The sequence below is a fragment of the Gracilinanus agilis genome, chromosome 3 (genome assembly GCF_016433145.1).
Source record: "Gracilinanus agilis isolate LMUSP501 chromosome 3, AgileGrace, whole genome shotgun sequence".
NCBI lineage: Eukaryota > Metazoa > Chordata > Mammalia > Didelphimorphia > Didelphidae > Gracilinanus > Gracilinanus agilis.
The window spans coordinates 318,417,995-318,434,444 of NC_058132.1; the positions used below are offsets into that span (position 1 = coordinate 318,417,995).

Genomic DNA, 16,450 nt, shown 5'->3' on the forward strand with positions numbered 1-16,450 from the left:
TATTCAGAAAAGTGGCCCCTAGGTTTCACTTTCAAAAGAGTGAATTTTTTTTTTTAAATTGTATCTCTGATACCAAAAAAAAAAGGGGGGGGGTGAGGATTAAGAACTCTTGAGAGTAAATGAGGACAGTAGTCATGTTTCTCATAAATCTTGTCCTTATCCAGGCTAAACTTCCTGATTTCCTTCAACCTAGCTTCTGTGGAGAATGGCTGAGATCTTTTGGAATTCTGGTTGCCATCTTCTAGGCATTGTTCACCTTATTATTGATAGAATATAAGATTTTTGAGGGCAAGGACTGCCTCAATTTATCTCTATATCTCTATTACTAGCACTTACTAAATGTTTGTTGATTATCAATGCCCTTCCTCAAATGGGGCACTCAGAACAGAATGTACTGATCTTCCAATACTTGATATTATCTTTCATCTGGACACCATACCTCTCTTAATGTGGCCAAAAACTGAATTAACTTTTAACTTCTTAGGCCACAGTCCTGACTGGGAAGGACCCTGCAACATATAAGAAAATTTTTGAGGGAATTGATTCATATTGAGGTTGCAAGTCACTAAAACTTCCCAAATCTTTTTTTTAGATGATTGTAATCTAGCCAAGACTCCTATAGCTCTTCCTGGTGATGATGATTTCAAACCTTGTCTTTATAGGTGAAGAAAGAGTAATTTTTAAACCTTCATTCAGAAAAAGACAGATCCAATCAAAGTACCTCAGCCCTTGCTGGATCTAGATGACAGTAAATACTTGGTATAAATTGGTGGAACTGAAAAATTCTCTTCTATTCCAGAGAGAAGACAGGGTAATCCATTGTTCTCCATCTCCCCCAGGTGCTAAAATATGGAAATAGCCAAATGATGAGCAAGAAGAATTTAGATTAGAGACAAAGAACAACACTCCTGACTTAGAAGGACTCTGCAACATATAAGAAAATGGAGGGAAGCTGTGAAGCATCCCAAACCAGGCAAAAGTCTTATCTGTATGGCAATTTCATTGTAGCCCAGTCAGAAATCCAGTTTCAATCATAATGTAGAATTCAATTTTATTTGCATATTTTCCTATTCTTATTCTATTTGTATCACTCCTAATTCTTCCATTTTATAGATGAAGAAGAACTAAGGTTATAGAAAGAAGAAAAGATGAAGGAATATAAGGGAAAATGTAAGAAATTGAGAGAAAGATAAAAGTGCCATTCAAGTAGAAATGATTAAAGCCAATGAAATCCTAGAAACAGCAGGCCCTTCACAAAGCCTGGGCAACTTAACTGATCCTCAGAAATCATCTTGTGATGTCAGCAGAGCATTCATTCATTTATCCAACCAGCCAAAGAAAATTTATTGTCTTTTTATGTGCAATAAACTCTTTTATGAACCAAGGGAGATAAAAAGATAAATGAATGAATGGATGGATGGTAGACAGACAGATAAAACAGATAATAGTTCCTGCCTTCAAAGACAGGTCTCTTCCTACCTTCCACTATCATGGTTTTTAAAAGGAATTGCTAATATGGAAATTTTATTCCCCAATCTAGATCTACAATTTATTAGCAACTTAGTCTTAAAAAATTGCCTTGGACATTAAAAAATTAAGCAACTTACTTTTAGTCACCAAATTAGTATGTATCAGTCAAGGTTTAAATTAAGATCTTCCTAACTCCAAGGTCAACTTTTCCATATAATAAATGAGTAAACATAGTTCATTAAGTCAATCAAATGCTGCATGTCCCAAAAATGATAAAGCAAGGACTAGAACTCAAATCTCCTGACTCTCAGTTTAGTGTTCTTTCCCTTTAGAAAACTAAGGAAATTGACAGCTAGCAAAATGGAGAATAAAGGGAAAAGAAAACCTAAAAAGGGGGGAAATCTAGATTCAACAGTGACACCAACAATTTCCACCAGAAATTGCCTGAGGCACAAGTTTTCTCCATCTACTTTCTCTGTGAGATTAAATACATTGGGCTGAGGGCTTCAGAAGTGAACAAAGTTTGCATGACCTAGTATTTTTAACCTTCTCAATGGGTGGGGTAGGAGTGAGATAAGGGAAAGAAATCTGGAAATGAAAATAAAATAAAACTTAATTTTAGTTAAATAGACAGATAAACCTCCAAAAAAAAGTGAACACAAATTGTGGTGGAGAGAGTCAAACCCAAGTAAGGTCTTCACAGGCCACTGGTATGCAAAATTATGTCAACCTGGATCAAAAGTCAACTGAAATTTCCACAGGCCACTTTGCTCTCTTTCTGTTTTCTTTCAAAGAATATATAAACATCTCTCTATCAAGTACTCAACAGCTCCTCTGAAAGAAGTCATTTGATTAAACCCAGTCCCCTACCTCACCCACCGGAAGGAAGACCACATACACTTTAATCTCTTCTAGTGCCCTTCACTACAATATATGTTTTCAAGTTATCAAACATCTAATTGCAATCTCTATAGTAGGTTCTAGGGATATAAGACCAATACGAAGCCAGTCTCTGTCTTCAAAGAGATTGCATTCCACCCGGAGATACAGTATGTCTACAGGAGAGTTTAATATGAGAAAGGAAGATCAGAGAAATCAAGAAAGCCTTAGTTGAGGAGGGGGCACCTGAGCTGAGCCTAGAAAGAAGATAAGGATTTCAAAAGGGAGATGAGAAATGCATAGTCAGGTCAGCTGACCTACTCACCAAATCAGCAGATGGAATGTTGAATTTGAAGACTGGTCCAGTTTGACTGGAATACAGAATGTAGGAAGGAAAGTAACAAGAAATGACTAGAAAGGCAAACTAGTGACAAATTACAAAGGACCTTCAGAGTCATAAAAATAATTAGCTTTTCACATAATTGTTTAAGGTTTGTAAAAAAAATTCTTTATATGTTATTTCATGTGATCCTCACAACAAATCTGAGATGGAAGTACTATCATTATCCCTAGTTTACAGATTAGGAAGATGAAGCATAAGTGATGAAGTGACCTGTCCTGGGACATACAGCTAGTAAAGATCAGGGGCTAAATTTGAATTCAGGTCTTCCTGACTTTAGGTCAAATATTCTATCCATTACTCCACCAAACTGCATTTTGCTGAGATGTCTAAATTCTCCTAAAGGCAACAAGAAGCTTCTGTAGGTTTCTGAGCAGGGAGGTGCATGATCCAATATCTGCCTTTTGTTGTTCAGTCATTTTTTCAGTTGTGTCCAATTCCTTGTGACCCTTTAGCGCAGGGGTCAGCAACCTTTTTGGCCGTGAGAGCCATAAACGCCACATTTTTTAAAATGTAATTTCGTGAGAGCCGTTCAATGCTCACAGTGCGCACTCCTGTAACAGCGCCTGAAAAAAATTGATTTTATGGCTCCTGCAGAAAGAGCCATATCTGGCCCTCAAAAGAGCCAGATATGGCTCGAGAGCCATATGTTGTCAACTCCTGCTTTAGTGGAAGGGCTGGGGGATCCTTGGCAAAGATATTGGAGTGGTTTACTAATTCCTTCTCTAGTTCATTTTGCAAATGAGGAAACTGAAGTAAACATGCTTAAGGGACTTGCCTAGAGCATACAGCTAAATTTTATTAATGAATTATTGATGCAAAAAATCTTAAATAAGATACTAGCAAAGAAACTACAGCAATATATCACAAGGATCATTCACTATGACCAGGTGGGATTTATACCAGGAATGCAAGGCTGACTTAATATTAGGAAAACCATCAGCATAATTGTCCATATCAATAGCCAAACTAACAGAAATCACATGATTATCTCAATAAATGCAGAAAAAGCCTTTGACAAATACAATACAAAATACTATTAAAAATACCAAATAACATAGGAATAAATAGGACTTTCCTTAAAATAAGTAATAGCTCTCTAAAACCATCAAGTATCATCTGCAATGGGGATAAGTTAGAAGCCTTTCCAATAAGATCAGGAGTGAAACAAAAATATTTAATTGTACTAGAAACGCTAGCAGTGGCAATTAGGAGAAGAAAAAGAAATTGAAGGGATTAAAGTAGGCAATAAGGAAATTAAACTATCACTCTCTGTAGATGATATGATGGTATACTTAGAGAATCAACTAAAAAAATAGTTGAAATAATGACTAACTCTAGAGTCACATAGCTAGTAAGTGTTTGGAGCCAGATTTGAACTCATGAGTCTTCCTGATTCTAGATGTCCACTCTATCCACTGCATGGCCTAGCTGCCCAAACTGTGCCTAAGGAAAATTATTTTGACAGTGTTTAGAAGATGAATCAAAGAGAGGGGAGAGAGAAAGCACAGAGAATCAAATAGAAGAGCATGACAATAGTCCAACAAGAAACAAAGAGGGATCTGAAGTAGAGTAGTAAGTGAGCAGCCACGTGAGTGGAGAGGAGACAGATGGAAGGCAGATTCAAAAAGACTTAGCAATGATTGAAGTATGTGAGGTAAGGGAGAGGGAAGAGCCAATGATGACTACTTCAGGTTTACGAGCCTGAATAAAATAGAAGGATGCTAGCACCCTCCCCAGAAATAGGTAAAGTTCTGAAGAGAGGTAGGTTCTGTGGGGAAGGTGATGAGTTCTGCTTTAGACCTATTGTGTCTGAGGTACCACCAGAATATCAAAATGAAATTATCTGTCCAGAAGTTGGAAATATTTTACAAAAACTAACCCAAGATGTGGAATGTCAAATGTGCTATTGGCTACCATAAGTAAGGCTAGGAGGATTCTGCTTTTTTTTTTTTGTAAGGTAAGTCTTGCCAGATAGTGAAGAGAGTAAAGGGAAGGGAAGAGGAATATATTCTGAAAGTAATATGATAGAAAGATAAGAAGCATTAACTAAATTTCTAAAATCAGCATTTTAAAAACTAACCCAGCAACCAAGAGTTGGTTCAACAATTCCAGAAAGCAATCTGGAATTATTCGAGAAAAGTCACTAAATTATAGTATCCTTTGACCTAGCAACCCTACTGCTGGGCATCTATCTACTCTAAGGAGATCAACAACAGAAACAAAAAGTCTACATATTCCAATATTCACAGAAACACTTTTTGTAGTAACAAGAAAAAAACCCTGGAAATAAGGTGGATGCCCATCATTTGGGGAATGATTAACTAAGCAAAATGTGTTACATGAGTATAATGGAATATTATTAAACTGTTAAAAATAATTACCAATGAAGAACTCAGAAAACACAGAGAAACATAAAAACAGATTTGGAATGAGGTAAGCAAACTAGGAAAACAGTAAACATAAAGATAGCAATAATGAAATAAAACCACTAAAACTCAAATTAATTAATTAATTATAATGACCAATCTAGATAACGGAGAACAGATGATGAAAGAGTCTTCCTTCTACAAAGATGGGAACAAAAATGTTAAAAAAAGAAGTCCAAAAAAATGTTAAACATGTTAAACTGCTCTCTGTGGCAGTTGATTCCTTTAACCATTTTTTTCTGTTTCAAAATTTGCCAGTAAACAAGTGCTTTACCCACCATCATAGTAGGAACTGACAGACTCTAAACACAGATTGAAGCAAACCATTCTTCACTTTATTTCTTCTATGAATTTTTTCCCTAGTGTAAGAGATGTCTTCTTTCACAAAATGATGAACATGGAAATATGTATTGCATGATAATATATATGTATATATTTATATATCTAATGTATATTTATTATAAAATTATAAAAAATTATAAAATTATTCTAAAATATATATTTTTAAAATATATATAAACCTATATCATATTACCTGATATCTTGGGGGTGTTGGGAGGAAGGGAGGGAGAGAACATGGATCACAAAATGTCAGAAAATTTTATTGAAAATGCATTAAGTAAAAAAAATTTAATTTAAATTTTTTAAAAATAATTATTTATTAAGTATTTACTAGGTGCCATGTACTGTGTTAAGCACTGGGGATACAATAAAAAGCAAAGACAGTCCCTGCCCTCAAAGAGCCAATAGTTTAATGAGGGAGATAACATGTAAATAAATAGATCAATACAAGAGACATGCAGAATAGATGGAGGGAAAACCTGAGAGGGAAAGAAAGTTATAGCTTTGGGACAGAAAAGACCTCTTGCAAATGTGGAGCTTTGGGGAGAGAGTATTCTAAAGAAGGAAGACAACACCTTCTTGGTGCCTAAAGGCACCAAGACTTATAGCATCAAGTGTGGGGAAGAGTATATGGATAGAGAAGAGCTCAGGGTGAGGAGTAAAATTTAAGAAGACTAGAAAAGAAGCCAAGATGTAAAGGTTGTAAATATTGTGTCCCCCCAAGAGATTACAAGCTCCTTGAGGGCAAAGTCCTCAATTATTTCACCTTTTTCTTTGTATACCTAAGGTTCAGCTTTGTGCCTAGGACACTGTAGGAATGGGGACAGGGACTGGACCTCTGATTTTACTGGCACAAGGGGCTCCCTAGTGAGGCAATTCCTACCACCAAAGCAAGCCAACATCTCTTCTGCACAAACTGTTGAGATTGCTAAGCAATTCAGTGAATTCTCCTAAGATTTGTCAAAAGCTGAACTTGAACCCAGGACTTCCTGCCTATAAGGATTTCTATCTATGACACAAAAGAGTATCTCACAGTGGTCACTTAAATACTTACCTGATTAATTAGTTTACAGGGAAGGGTTCAAGATTGAGAGAGACTATAATACTGGAGGAAATGACTGTGATATGAAAAATTTTATGTCTTTTTTTAAAGATTAAACCAATTTATTTTGGAGTTTGGGTTTTATATGAATGTCCTCTTACAATGACCAATATGGAAGTGTGTTTTGCATAATAATATACATATGGCCCAGATAGAATTGCTTATCATCTCTAAGTGGAGAGGAGGAAAGGGGGGGGGGGGGGGAGAAGGAGATGGTTTGGACCTTATAATTAAGAAAACATATGTTAAAATTTATTATTATGTGTAATTGGGAAAAGAAAATATATTTGAATTTTTAAAAAATTAAACTAATCTAGGTGGTACAGTAGACAGAGCACCAGGCCTGAAGTCAAGAAGACCTAGATTGAAATCTAGTCTCAAAGACACCTCCTCGATGTGTAACGCTGGGCAAGTCACTTAATTTCATTTAAAAGCCCTTATCCTAGTCATTATGTCTTAGGGTTGTTACTGAGACAGAAAATAAGGGTTTAAATAAAAATTAAACCAGCTTGTCAATCAGTCAACAAACATTTAATAAGTGTCTTATCATGCCTGAGGCACTGTGCTAATTAATAAACAAGGGGAATTCGAATGAAGGCTAAACACAGTCCCTGACCTCAAAGAACTCACAGTCTAACCTGAGGGACAGCATGCAAACAACTCTGAACAACGAAGCTTTAAGTAGAATAAAGTGGAAATGATCAGAAAGAGGGCACAGTTTACAATGGCCCTAAAATCCCAATCCCTAGAAATAATCAGTAAATTTTTGGTTTGGTTTTTAAACCATCCCATTTTTAGGAGCATAGGATTCCAACTTAGGAAGAGCCTCAAAGACCAAAAAAATCCAGAGGTTCCAACCCTGGGGTACATAGTCCTGCAAAGTTTATGAAGGAGTAAAAGCAAATTCTCTATTATCTTCCAATGAATGAATTCACAAAATTGTGATGTACTCTTAGAAAAGAAAAAACTAATCTCCATTTTATTTCTTACATGCAGATGTATGATAAACTAGAATTTATTTCCTTTCATTGTCAGAGGTTTACTGAAAAGCCCAAAAATACAGAGATCAAAAATGTTTGGGAACTCCCTGATCTAGCCCACCTCCTCATTTTGTAATGAAGAATCTGAGATCCTGTGTCATACACAGTGCTACCTAACTGGGACTCAGATTTGGAGACAGAGGACAGAGGTTTCTGACTCAACCAGAGCGACCTTGGGCAACTTTTTTAATTTCTACAGCTCAAGTTTTATGGGGGAAGAGTTAGGCTACATGGCTTAAAATCCTAAATCTATGACTTTTTTTATTCTAAGTTACTGAACCAGGATTCAAACCCAGAACTTCTCCTTCTCCTGGCCCATTCCCAAGCTATCTGTCTCTTCCTCAAACTTTCCATTCACTATACTTTCTAGACCTTCAAAAGCCAGCTGTGTCAGTGTAGGGGGTGGGGAGGGGGGGAGGTGTTCAGGGAGGACTAATGCATCTGCTGTGAGAACTTGTTGAGCCCTTTTCGGGGCTGCTCTTCCACCTTTCATGTCCACTTTTCACCCAACTCTCACCTGTGGCTCCAAGAAGCTGTAACACATTCGTCGAACACACCCAGTAAAACTATCTGGGGAGATGAGATAAACCAGGTTAAAGATAAATGGAAGGACTTGAAACCCATCCAGTGAGTTAGGGGGCATGTCTATCCCAAGCACATGAAGATTTCTCCCTCTGAAACAGGTGGATAAGAACAATTTGTTTCAACGGCCATGAAGGCATTGAAGCAGGCTCTATGGAGCCCTTAACAGTTTGGTCAGGCATCATGCCGAAGTCTTTGGATCTTATAATTTCAGAAAATGTATCTGAAAATTGTTATTACGTGTAATTGGGAAAACAAAATATCTTTAAAAAAGAAGATGCCAAAATCATCCACTGTATCTCTAACCATCACCAATCACCCTGACTTTTGCTTTATCGCTGGAATTTGATAACTCTGGAGGTGAGGGTGGAACTGACAATCCTTTGTAACTCTATCCCACCTAAATCCAATTCACAAATGAAGCAAGTATCACCCCATGATGTCACTGTTCCTCTTCCAAGTGAAAAAGGACAAATAACTGACTAATTATGCCATTGTCCCTCCTAAACTTTTAAAATTAAAAATAGCATTTTAAATAGATATCTACAGACTCAATACTCATAATATCCAAACCATGTAGAATGAAAGACTCCCAAAATATAGAGACCTACAGGAAGAAATCAAAACTATGTGGGAGCAGGATGAAATAAATACACATCATCTCATCAGTCTGTCTTCTACTAGAGTTGTCCAGATGTTTTAAATCACAGTGCTTTTACTCAACTATAAAAACAAATCATTTTATTCTACAAAATGGTCTCCAACAAAAAACATAAAAGAAACACAATAAATATGAAAGCATCTGGTAGACTATTGCTTGTCCAGGGTAGTTTGTAATGATACATTAAACTTTACAAGTTCTGAGGCACTTTCCTCACCACAAATCTAGAAGGCAAAAGGTTTAGTTGTGATTATTCCCATTTTACAGATGAGGATACAAAGGTCCAGAGGGATGAAGTGATTTGACCATAGTAAATGGAAGAAGAGCTGGGACATCATTAAGTCTTAGAGCTCTTTCCAATATACTTTTCATTTGAAATTATACTTTAAGCACCCTACTTTCAGCTCCTTAGAAAAGTCTGAAAATATTTGTTTTGCAATATATTCTGTTCCTTCCCTTACTTCTCAACAGATAATTTTCATGCTCAAAAACTGGGAATACTTCCCATTGCCTTCAGGATCAAGTCCTCTAACTTGGCATCCAGGGCCACCCACATTTAAATATATTTTATCTTATGAGGAAATCTTGTAAGGAATTGAAACTGAGGTTTCAATCTGAATTCATAGGTGATAAAGGTGAAGGGAGAATAAGGATGAGAGGCCAGGTTCCTTTCTTAATATATTCAGGAGGGAGGAAGGGAATAAGCATTTACATAGTGCCTACTTCATGCCAGGTACTGTGCTAGGCATTTTTTTTTCTTTTTACAGCTGAGGAAACTGAAGAAAACAGTGCCCAAAATCACAGAACTAGTAAGCATCCATGGTCACTTTCGAACTCAGGTTTTCCTGACTCTAAACCTAGAACTCTATGAGAGGTACCACCTGTCAGCCTCTATTCACACATCCAAGTGTTTCCTAATAATATGAAATGTCTATAAGTGAAAAGGACTGCCCCTCAAAGTAGAATCATTAGGACCATAATAATAGCTGATACTGATATAGCACTTCTAAGGTCTGCAAAATGCTTTACATACATTAATTTCATTTGATCATCACAATGGCCCTTAGATGTCATGTTCTTCTAGGTAGAAATCTTACAGAAACAGTTGGATGATCACTTAGTGGAAGGAGGATTCTTGTGTAAGTACCTATTATAAAAATTGGTGACTTAGGTCTCTTTGAATTCAAAATTTCTATGATTTTGTGACATGCATAGAATGTCATTTATATATATTAGATAAAGGAGAGAGATTCTGCCCCCTGACCCCGTGTTCTTTTGTCTATGTCATACCATCTCTCATAAAAGTAAGAAATAACTAGAGGAATTTAGAAGAGAGAAAGGTCACTATACTGGGGAGATCACAGAAGAATTCATTTTGGACAAACAGAAAGGATAAGAGAATGGGGGTGGGAAAACACTATATATTCTTGGAACCCTGCCCAGAGTTCCTATTAAATCTATCTTTTGGTTGAATAGAGTTCCTATTAAATCTCTCTTTTGGTTGAATAGAGAAGATGTATCAGAACTCTTCTCTGTCTCCCACCTTTTAACCAGTGGAAAAAAAGCAAAGTCAGGTGAGCATCAACTCCTTAAGACTTTCAATGACAGATCACCTCCAATTCAAACACAATGAATTGTTCAGCATTCTATTTTAGCTCCTGGTTCCATCTCATGGTTCTGAAGAGTTTGTTGTTGTTGTTTTGGGGGCAGGTTGATTTTTGGTTTTTTCAGGGGTAGAGGTTTGAATGGGAGTACAGATCTATTTACCAGCCTCTCTGACAATCTAAGCTAATCACTACTGGCCAGCTGGTGGGACGTCCAGCCTCTGAAAGCCAAACAAGGTCAGAAAGAGGGAAGAGAATAGAAGAGTTAGAGGTGGAGAGAGAATGCTAACATATATAATCCCTATCCATATAGCACAATATTTGCCTCCACTAAAAAAGGTTATATATGCTACAGAGGGTTATTAATGAAAGCAAAGGTCAGTCAGCCCCATCTGAAGAGAGATGGAAGAAGCAAAGGCCAAAGGGACAGAACTTGACAATTCCTCTGGCCCTAGCTCAGAAGAGGAAGAATCTGGCTCAAGAGGAGAGTGGCTATCAGTATCAGTACATCTGCTGAAATACCCAATAATCTGTTGTAGGGTACTATCTGACAGGTAGAAATGGAGGCTTCAAGGCTGGTGAAAAAGAGAAGACAGCCTCTCCTAGCACTTCAGACAGGTCCTATGTATTCCCCACTCCCACTAGTGGGATGGATGAGTCAAGGCCTTCCAGGCTAACAATAGCTTTCTATAAACACATTAATCCACCATCAGTTGGGGGAGGGGGTAATTAGAGGTCAGATTTGCAGTCTGCATAGCTCTGAAACATAGAAAAAATACAGACACATTCACATATCCCTCACACATCCCCTGCCTAGCACCCCTCCCCAAAATACACTCACTCAGTGATCTCCCTTCTTGGAAAAGCTTGTGCAAAAGAAACAAATCATACAGGGAGGGAAGAAAATAAACAGAGATAATGCTATTCCCACCCTTAAATCACATGGCCAAAGAACATCCCTGGGGAGCAAAGACTTCAAGACAAGTCAGGGAGCCACAATGGCCTCAGCTGCAAAAGGCATTTGTATATAAACCTTAACAACCAATTTGGTTGGAAAGAGGAGACCCCAGATGGTGAAGAGGCTTGATTTCATACTAGGCCTTCAGTCCTTACAGACAAGCTAGCAGAGATTCCCCCCATGATGGGAGATGGAAAGAGGGTAGAGGAGAAGAGAAAATCCTTCCAAGGGGGGGTTTAGGGGGAGGGAAATGGAGAAGAGGAGCCCTGATCTCTTCCCAAAGATCCTAGAGCCAGATTCTGCATTCTCAGGATTTCAGAGTCAAAGGCGGCAAAGGGAAGTTGCGTCAGAGGCAGCAGTGATCCAAATTCTATAAATCCAGGAGGTAACCTGGAATGGAACACACACACACACATATGCACATACCCCCACCCACCAATCCTTGGATTTCCTGCCCTCCCCTCAGTATGGCCCCTGACAGTAGATGGAATTTGAATGTGGCTCAGCCAGGGCACTGGGGAAACCCCCTACCTCCCATTCCTGCTAGGACACATTTATTCCCTCCAGAGGGGTGTCTGGTTCTCCAAGAACCCTCAGACACAAACAGTAAGGATCTAGAGGTGCAGAGGAGAATAGGGTCAGGGTGTGTCATAGACTTCCCAAGAGTCAGCAGTTTTTCAGAGGCCTGTACAGCTTTTCAGTTTCCCATTCTTTACCATAAAGGCATTTACCCTAGCTTCCCACTTCTTAGCGTGGAATGCCCAGAAATCCCTCAATCAGAGCCTAAGAATCCTTCCACCCAAGGAAGCATCTCCAAACCCCCTGCTGCCACACCAAAGATCAATTCTACTCTTTCCCTCCAAAGTGTGAGCCATCAACTCTCTTCTATTTGGGTAGATTGGTTGACGTTGGGGGGAAGGGAACCTTTCTCAATTTAGTTTTAATAGCCCCAGAAAAAATATTTCTTATTTAGAGATGGGATCATACAATATAGGGAGAGAAATATCCGTGATTCCCCCCATATACTCTGCTGCACAATCCTCCGTTTTAAGAAAACTAGGGGGGAAATGGTAAGTCCCAGACACTGCTAGAGAGGTACAGGATTACTCTATTAACCGAAGCTTAGAAAGATGTTTCGAGAAAAAAAAAAAAAAAAGAGAGAAAGATTTAGTGAGTGCAATGCTAGAGTACCATCATGCCTCTGGATACTGAAAAATTATTCTGAATAAATGGAGATGATTGGGGAAATCCTTAAATGTGGACTCTACAAGAGGGAGCTCCCTTCTTCCTCCACCGCTATAGCCATTGTGAATATCATTCTGAGGCTAAAAGGACTGGTGTGGCCACCTAGAACTTATTTTATCCTGAAATCTATCTATTTACCCTGGGGCCGGATCCTTCTGCCCTCACTGGGCTGAGGGACACAGCTTGTCATCATTCATCACTCTTCCCTCCTCTCCTCGGCTCTCCCTCCCAGTGGAGGTTTCGGGGATTCCCCCAAAAGGAATCAGATGGAAGGGCCCCCAAGGACAACATAAATCTAAAACATCCACAGATAATGTTTAGGGGGACACTGTGCAGGGGTTGGGAAGAGGAAAGAGCTGCAACCCTCAGGGACAGGGAAAGGACGTAAGGTTTAAGGAAAGATCGGGATGACGGATTGGGTCGGTCCGGCGCCCAAAGCTCTCCGGTGCCTGGCCATATGGTGTCTTGCTCCTCGCCCCACCCCCTCCAGCGGATTCCTGGAGCCAAGGGGGCAGAAGGGGCAGGTACCCCAAACGCTCCGTTACTACCATGACAGGACTGGACTGGGGGAAGACGTAACATGAAGGGCAAACAGGGAATGCATGAAGGGTCTTTCAAAATGACAGGTATGCGTGCCCATACACACAGATACATTGAGTCCAGCTATGACTCCGGTTTTGGTATCAAGGAAGACATCAAAGCCTCTAAAGCCCCTCAGCTGGCGCCCTCCCGCCCCCACCCCAAGACACACACACAAACGTACATACATACACATCACACTGCAATGACAGCCTTGGTTGCTGTTAGTCTAAAGGACGTGAGAGGATGATTAGGATTAAGGAACACTGCCCGTCCCCACCCCACTCGCAGGAGCTTCCCTACCCCGGCTCCCCGCCCCCCTCTCCCCCCAGCGCATCCTTTACCTTTTCCTGCGCACGGGTGAGTTTCTTCTGCACGTTGCTGGCTATTTTCCCCGCGGTCACTCCCTTACTGCCTAGCTCAGCCATCTTGTCCTCCTGCCTTTCTTTTCTTTCCCCCACCACTAGTTTAATTGCCAATTAAATCTAGGTAGGTGTGCGTGTGCCCGGGAGGCGGGTGCACCAATGCAGCGGGCAAGAGCCTACATAGAGCTCCGCGTCTCCGACGCCGCGCGCTCTCTCTCAGCCTCTGAGCTCGAGAGGGAGAGAGAGAGGGAGAGGGAAAGAGCTAGAGAGAGAGAGGGAGAGGGAGAGGGAGAGAGGGGTGGAGAGGAGGAAGAGGGAGGAGGGGGAAGGGCGGAGAAGGAGGAGAAGGGGAGGGGGCAGAATCACCCCGGCCAGAAACAATGGTCATCGCCCCCCGCCCCCGAGCAGCTGCAGGACAAGATACAGCCTTTTAAAGAGACAGTCCCCCCCCGGGGGTGGGGGCCCAGCGACTGAGCCTGCCTTAAAGGAGCCTAGCCACCACCTCCCAGTAGCCCTAGGGAAGGAGGTAAGGGACGGGAGGTGGAGAAAGAGGAGGAGCTGGAACTGTGGAAGGGGAGGAGGGGGGTGGAGATAAGAAGGGGAAAAAAAAAAATAGACTCCCTCTAGAGGTTTCATGCGACACCGGCCCCCTAGGGTGGAGGGGTGAAAGGGAGGAGAGTGGAGGCGGGAACGAGGAGTTGCGAATAAATAAATACATACTGTAAGTCATCATCTCTTCCCACACGACTCTCTTCTTCCTTTCTTTTTTTTTCCCACGTCATCATGTTCACCCCCTAAACACACACACATACACACACACACACACACACACACACGCGAGCACACACACACACACACACACGAAAAGAAACCAAAAGCCAAAATTCGGTGGCTTTTAAACGAAGGATAAAGGGAAAGATGTGATTTGTTATAAAACCTCGGAACCCTCAGAAATTAAGAAATTTAAAAGCAGAGATAAAACTTGACTCTTTGAACATCTCTCTGCCTTCCCCTCCCTCCCTCTTTCCCAAGACTGAAGATAAGAGATAATGCAATTTTGTTAATGGTGAAAGGCTGTGTGGAATGGAGTTTGGAAGACTTCGGATAAAGTTTTCCCTGTGATATATGTATGATTCAAGTCATTTTATCTCTCAGTATCCAGGCAACTTTAAATTATGGAAGATTTGCGTATCTGCACAAGGGAAGAGAGTTTCCTCACATAGATCTCCCCTCCATCAATGACATCAAAGCTGAAATCACAGTTCCTCCCCCCCTCCATTGTTAATGGCAATAAGATCCAATTATCACAATTTACAGAGCCAAAAGGACCCAGAATATTATAATGCATCAATCAGAAAGCATTTTTCAAATACTTAGTACCACACTCAAGGCTCATTATTAAATTCAATGCATAAAAAACATTTATTCAATGCCTACCACACGAAAGGCCCTGCACTAGGTTTGGGGGATATAAAGACAAAAAATATGCAGTTCCTACTCTCTAAGAGTTTATATCCTGTTGTGAGGATGACACAACTTAATAAACTATAAACTAAATAAACTATATAACACAACTAAATAAAATATATGGAAATGGGAAGAGATAAGGGGAAATGACAACAGGAGATCAGGAAAAATAGAGATATTGCTTTTAAAACCCTCCACAATCTAGCTCTTAGATACCCTTTTAGTTCTGTTTTGTTGTTGAATTACTTCCCTTCCCCAATTCCAGATTAACAAGCCTCTTTTCAGTTCCCCCAATCCACCTTCCATATTTCCATTGCCTTTGCATAGACCATCTCTCTGAATCCCTTGTTCCCTTTCAAGTACCACCTTTCCTGATCTTTCCCACCACCACCTTCTTAATGCTTCCTCTCCAGTCTTAAATTGTATATACTTTATGTTTATTTCTCATGTACACGTTGTATATTCCAGGGCAGGCTACTTAGGTTCCACATTTATAGCCCTAGTACCTCTACATTCAATAAACATTTGTTAAACTGAATTTCAAATTAATTGAATTACTCCCAGGAGGTAACACCTAAACAAAGACTCCAGATTAGGATTCAGAAGGCAGAAGCATAACATCTACCTGAGTCCCTCCAGGAGTTTATAGCCTTACATTAAGAGAAGAAGTTAAGATGAAGAAAAGTCTGCCTTCTGTGACCCTCCAAAATTCACAAGGTCCTCTTCTTCTGGAATAGGTAAGGAGGAGAGGAGACCCAGTCAGAGGCACTCTCCTATTTGCTATCTCCCAACAGATTCTTTCTCCAGGACTTTGCTGTGTTCATGAACATGAACATGCTAGTGTTCAGATTTCTAATTCCAAACTGGCTGAAAGGTCTTATACAAGCAGAACAGGGTGTGACCTGGCCCCTAAACCAACTGAGGCATACTATGTGTAGTCATTTCACTTCGTCCAGTGGCCTTCAGGGACTTTTAAAATGGTGGACTATGGACTTTTCCTTCAATTAGTCTATTGTTAATTGAGTTATTAGAAATGGCTAGGCTTTGTCTACACCCAGTTTTCACTTCTGATTAGCTTAATATATTGTCTTTATGATAAGTAGGGGTTCCTCAGTGCTTGACTCAATCCTTTCCTTCTCTTATATGTGTTGCCCAAAGTCACAAAACTCCTAAATGAGAAAGCCTCAAATCTGACTCCAAATACAGTTCCCACTACTATATCAAGTGCCATTCATTTGTAAGGTGAGTAAATTGAGAACCCAAACAGGTTAATAATGATTATTATCAAACAAGATCACAGAACAAATGCAATTAGTTGTCTGATAAG

At 39.8% G+C, this 16,450-nt stretch overlaps 1 protein-coding gene across 15 annotated transcripts in view; it reads right to left on the reverse strand.

Moving 5' to 3' along the window:
- Positions 1-14,151, reverse strand: part of BIN1 (bridging integrator 1) — a 147,744-nt gene extending 133,593 nt beyond the window's left edge. For 3 of the 15 annotated variants that reach the window (XM_044669950.1, XM_044669953.1, XM_044669951.1), the window contains exon 1: positions 13,636-14,148. In XM_044669950.1, coding sequence (XP_044525885.1) covers positions 13,636-13,719 — 84 coding nt within the window. In that variant the 5' untranslated portion in view covers positions 13,720-14,148. Of the gene's footprint in view, positions 1-13,635 lie in introns of all 15 variants that reach the window. The other 12 variants (XM_044669956.1, XM_044669954.1, XM_044669957.1 and 9 more) reach the window with 8 other exon arrangements.
- Positions 14,152-16,450: the final 2,299 nt, after the last annotated feature.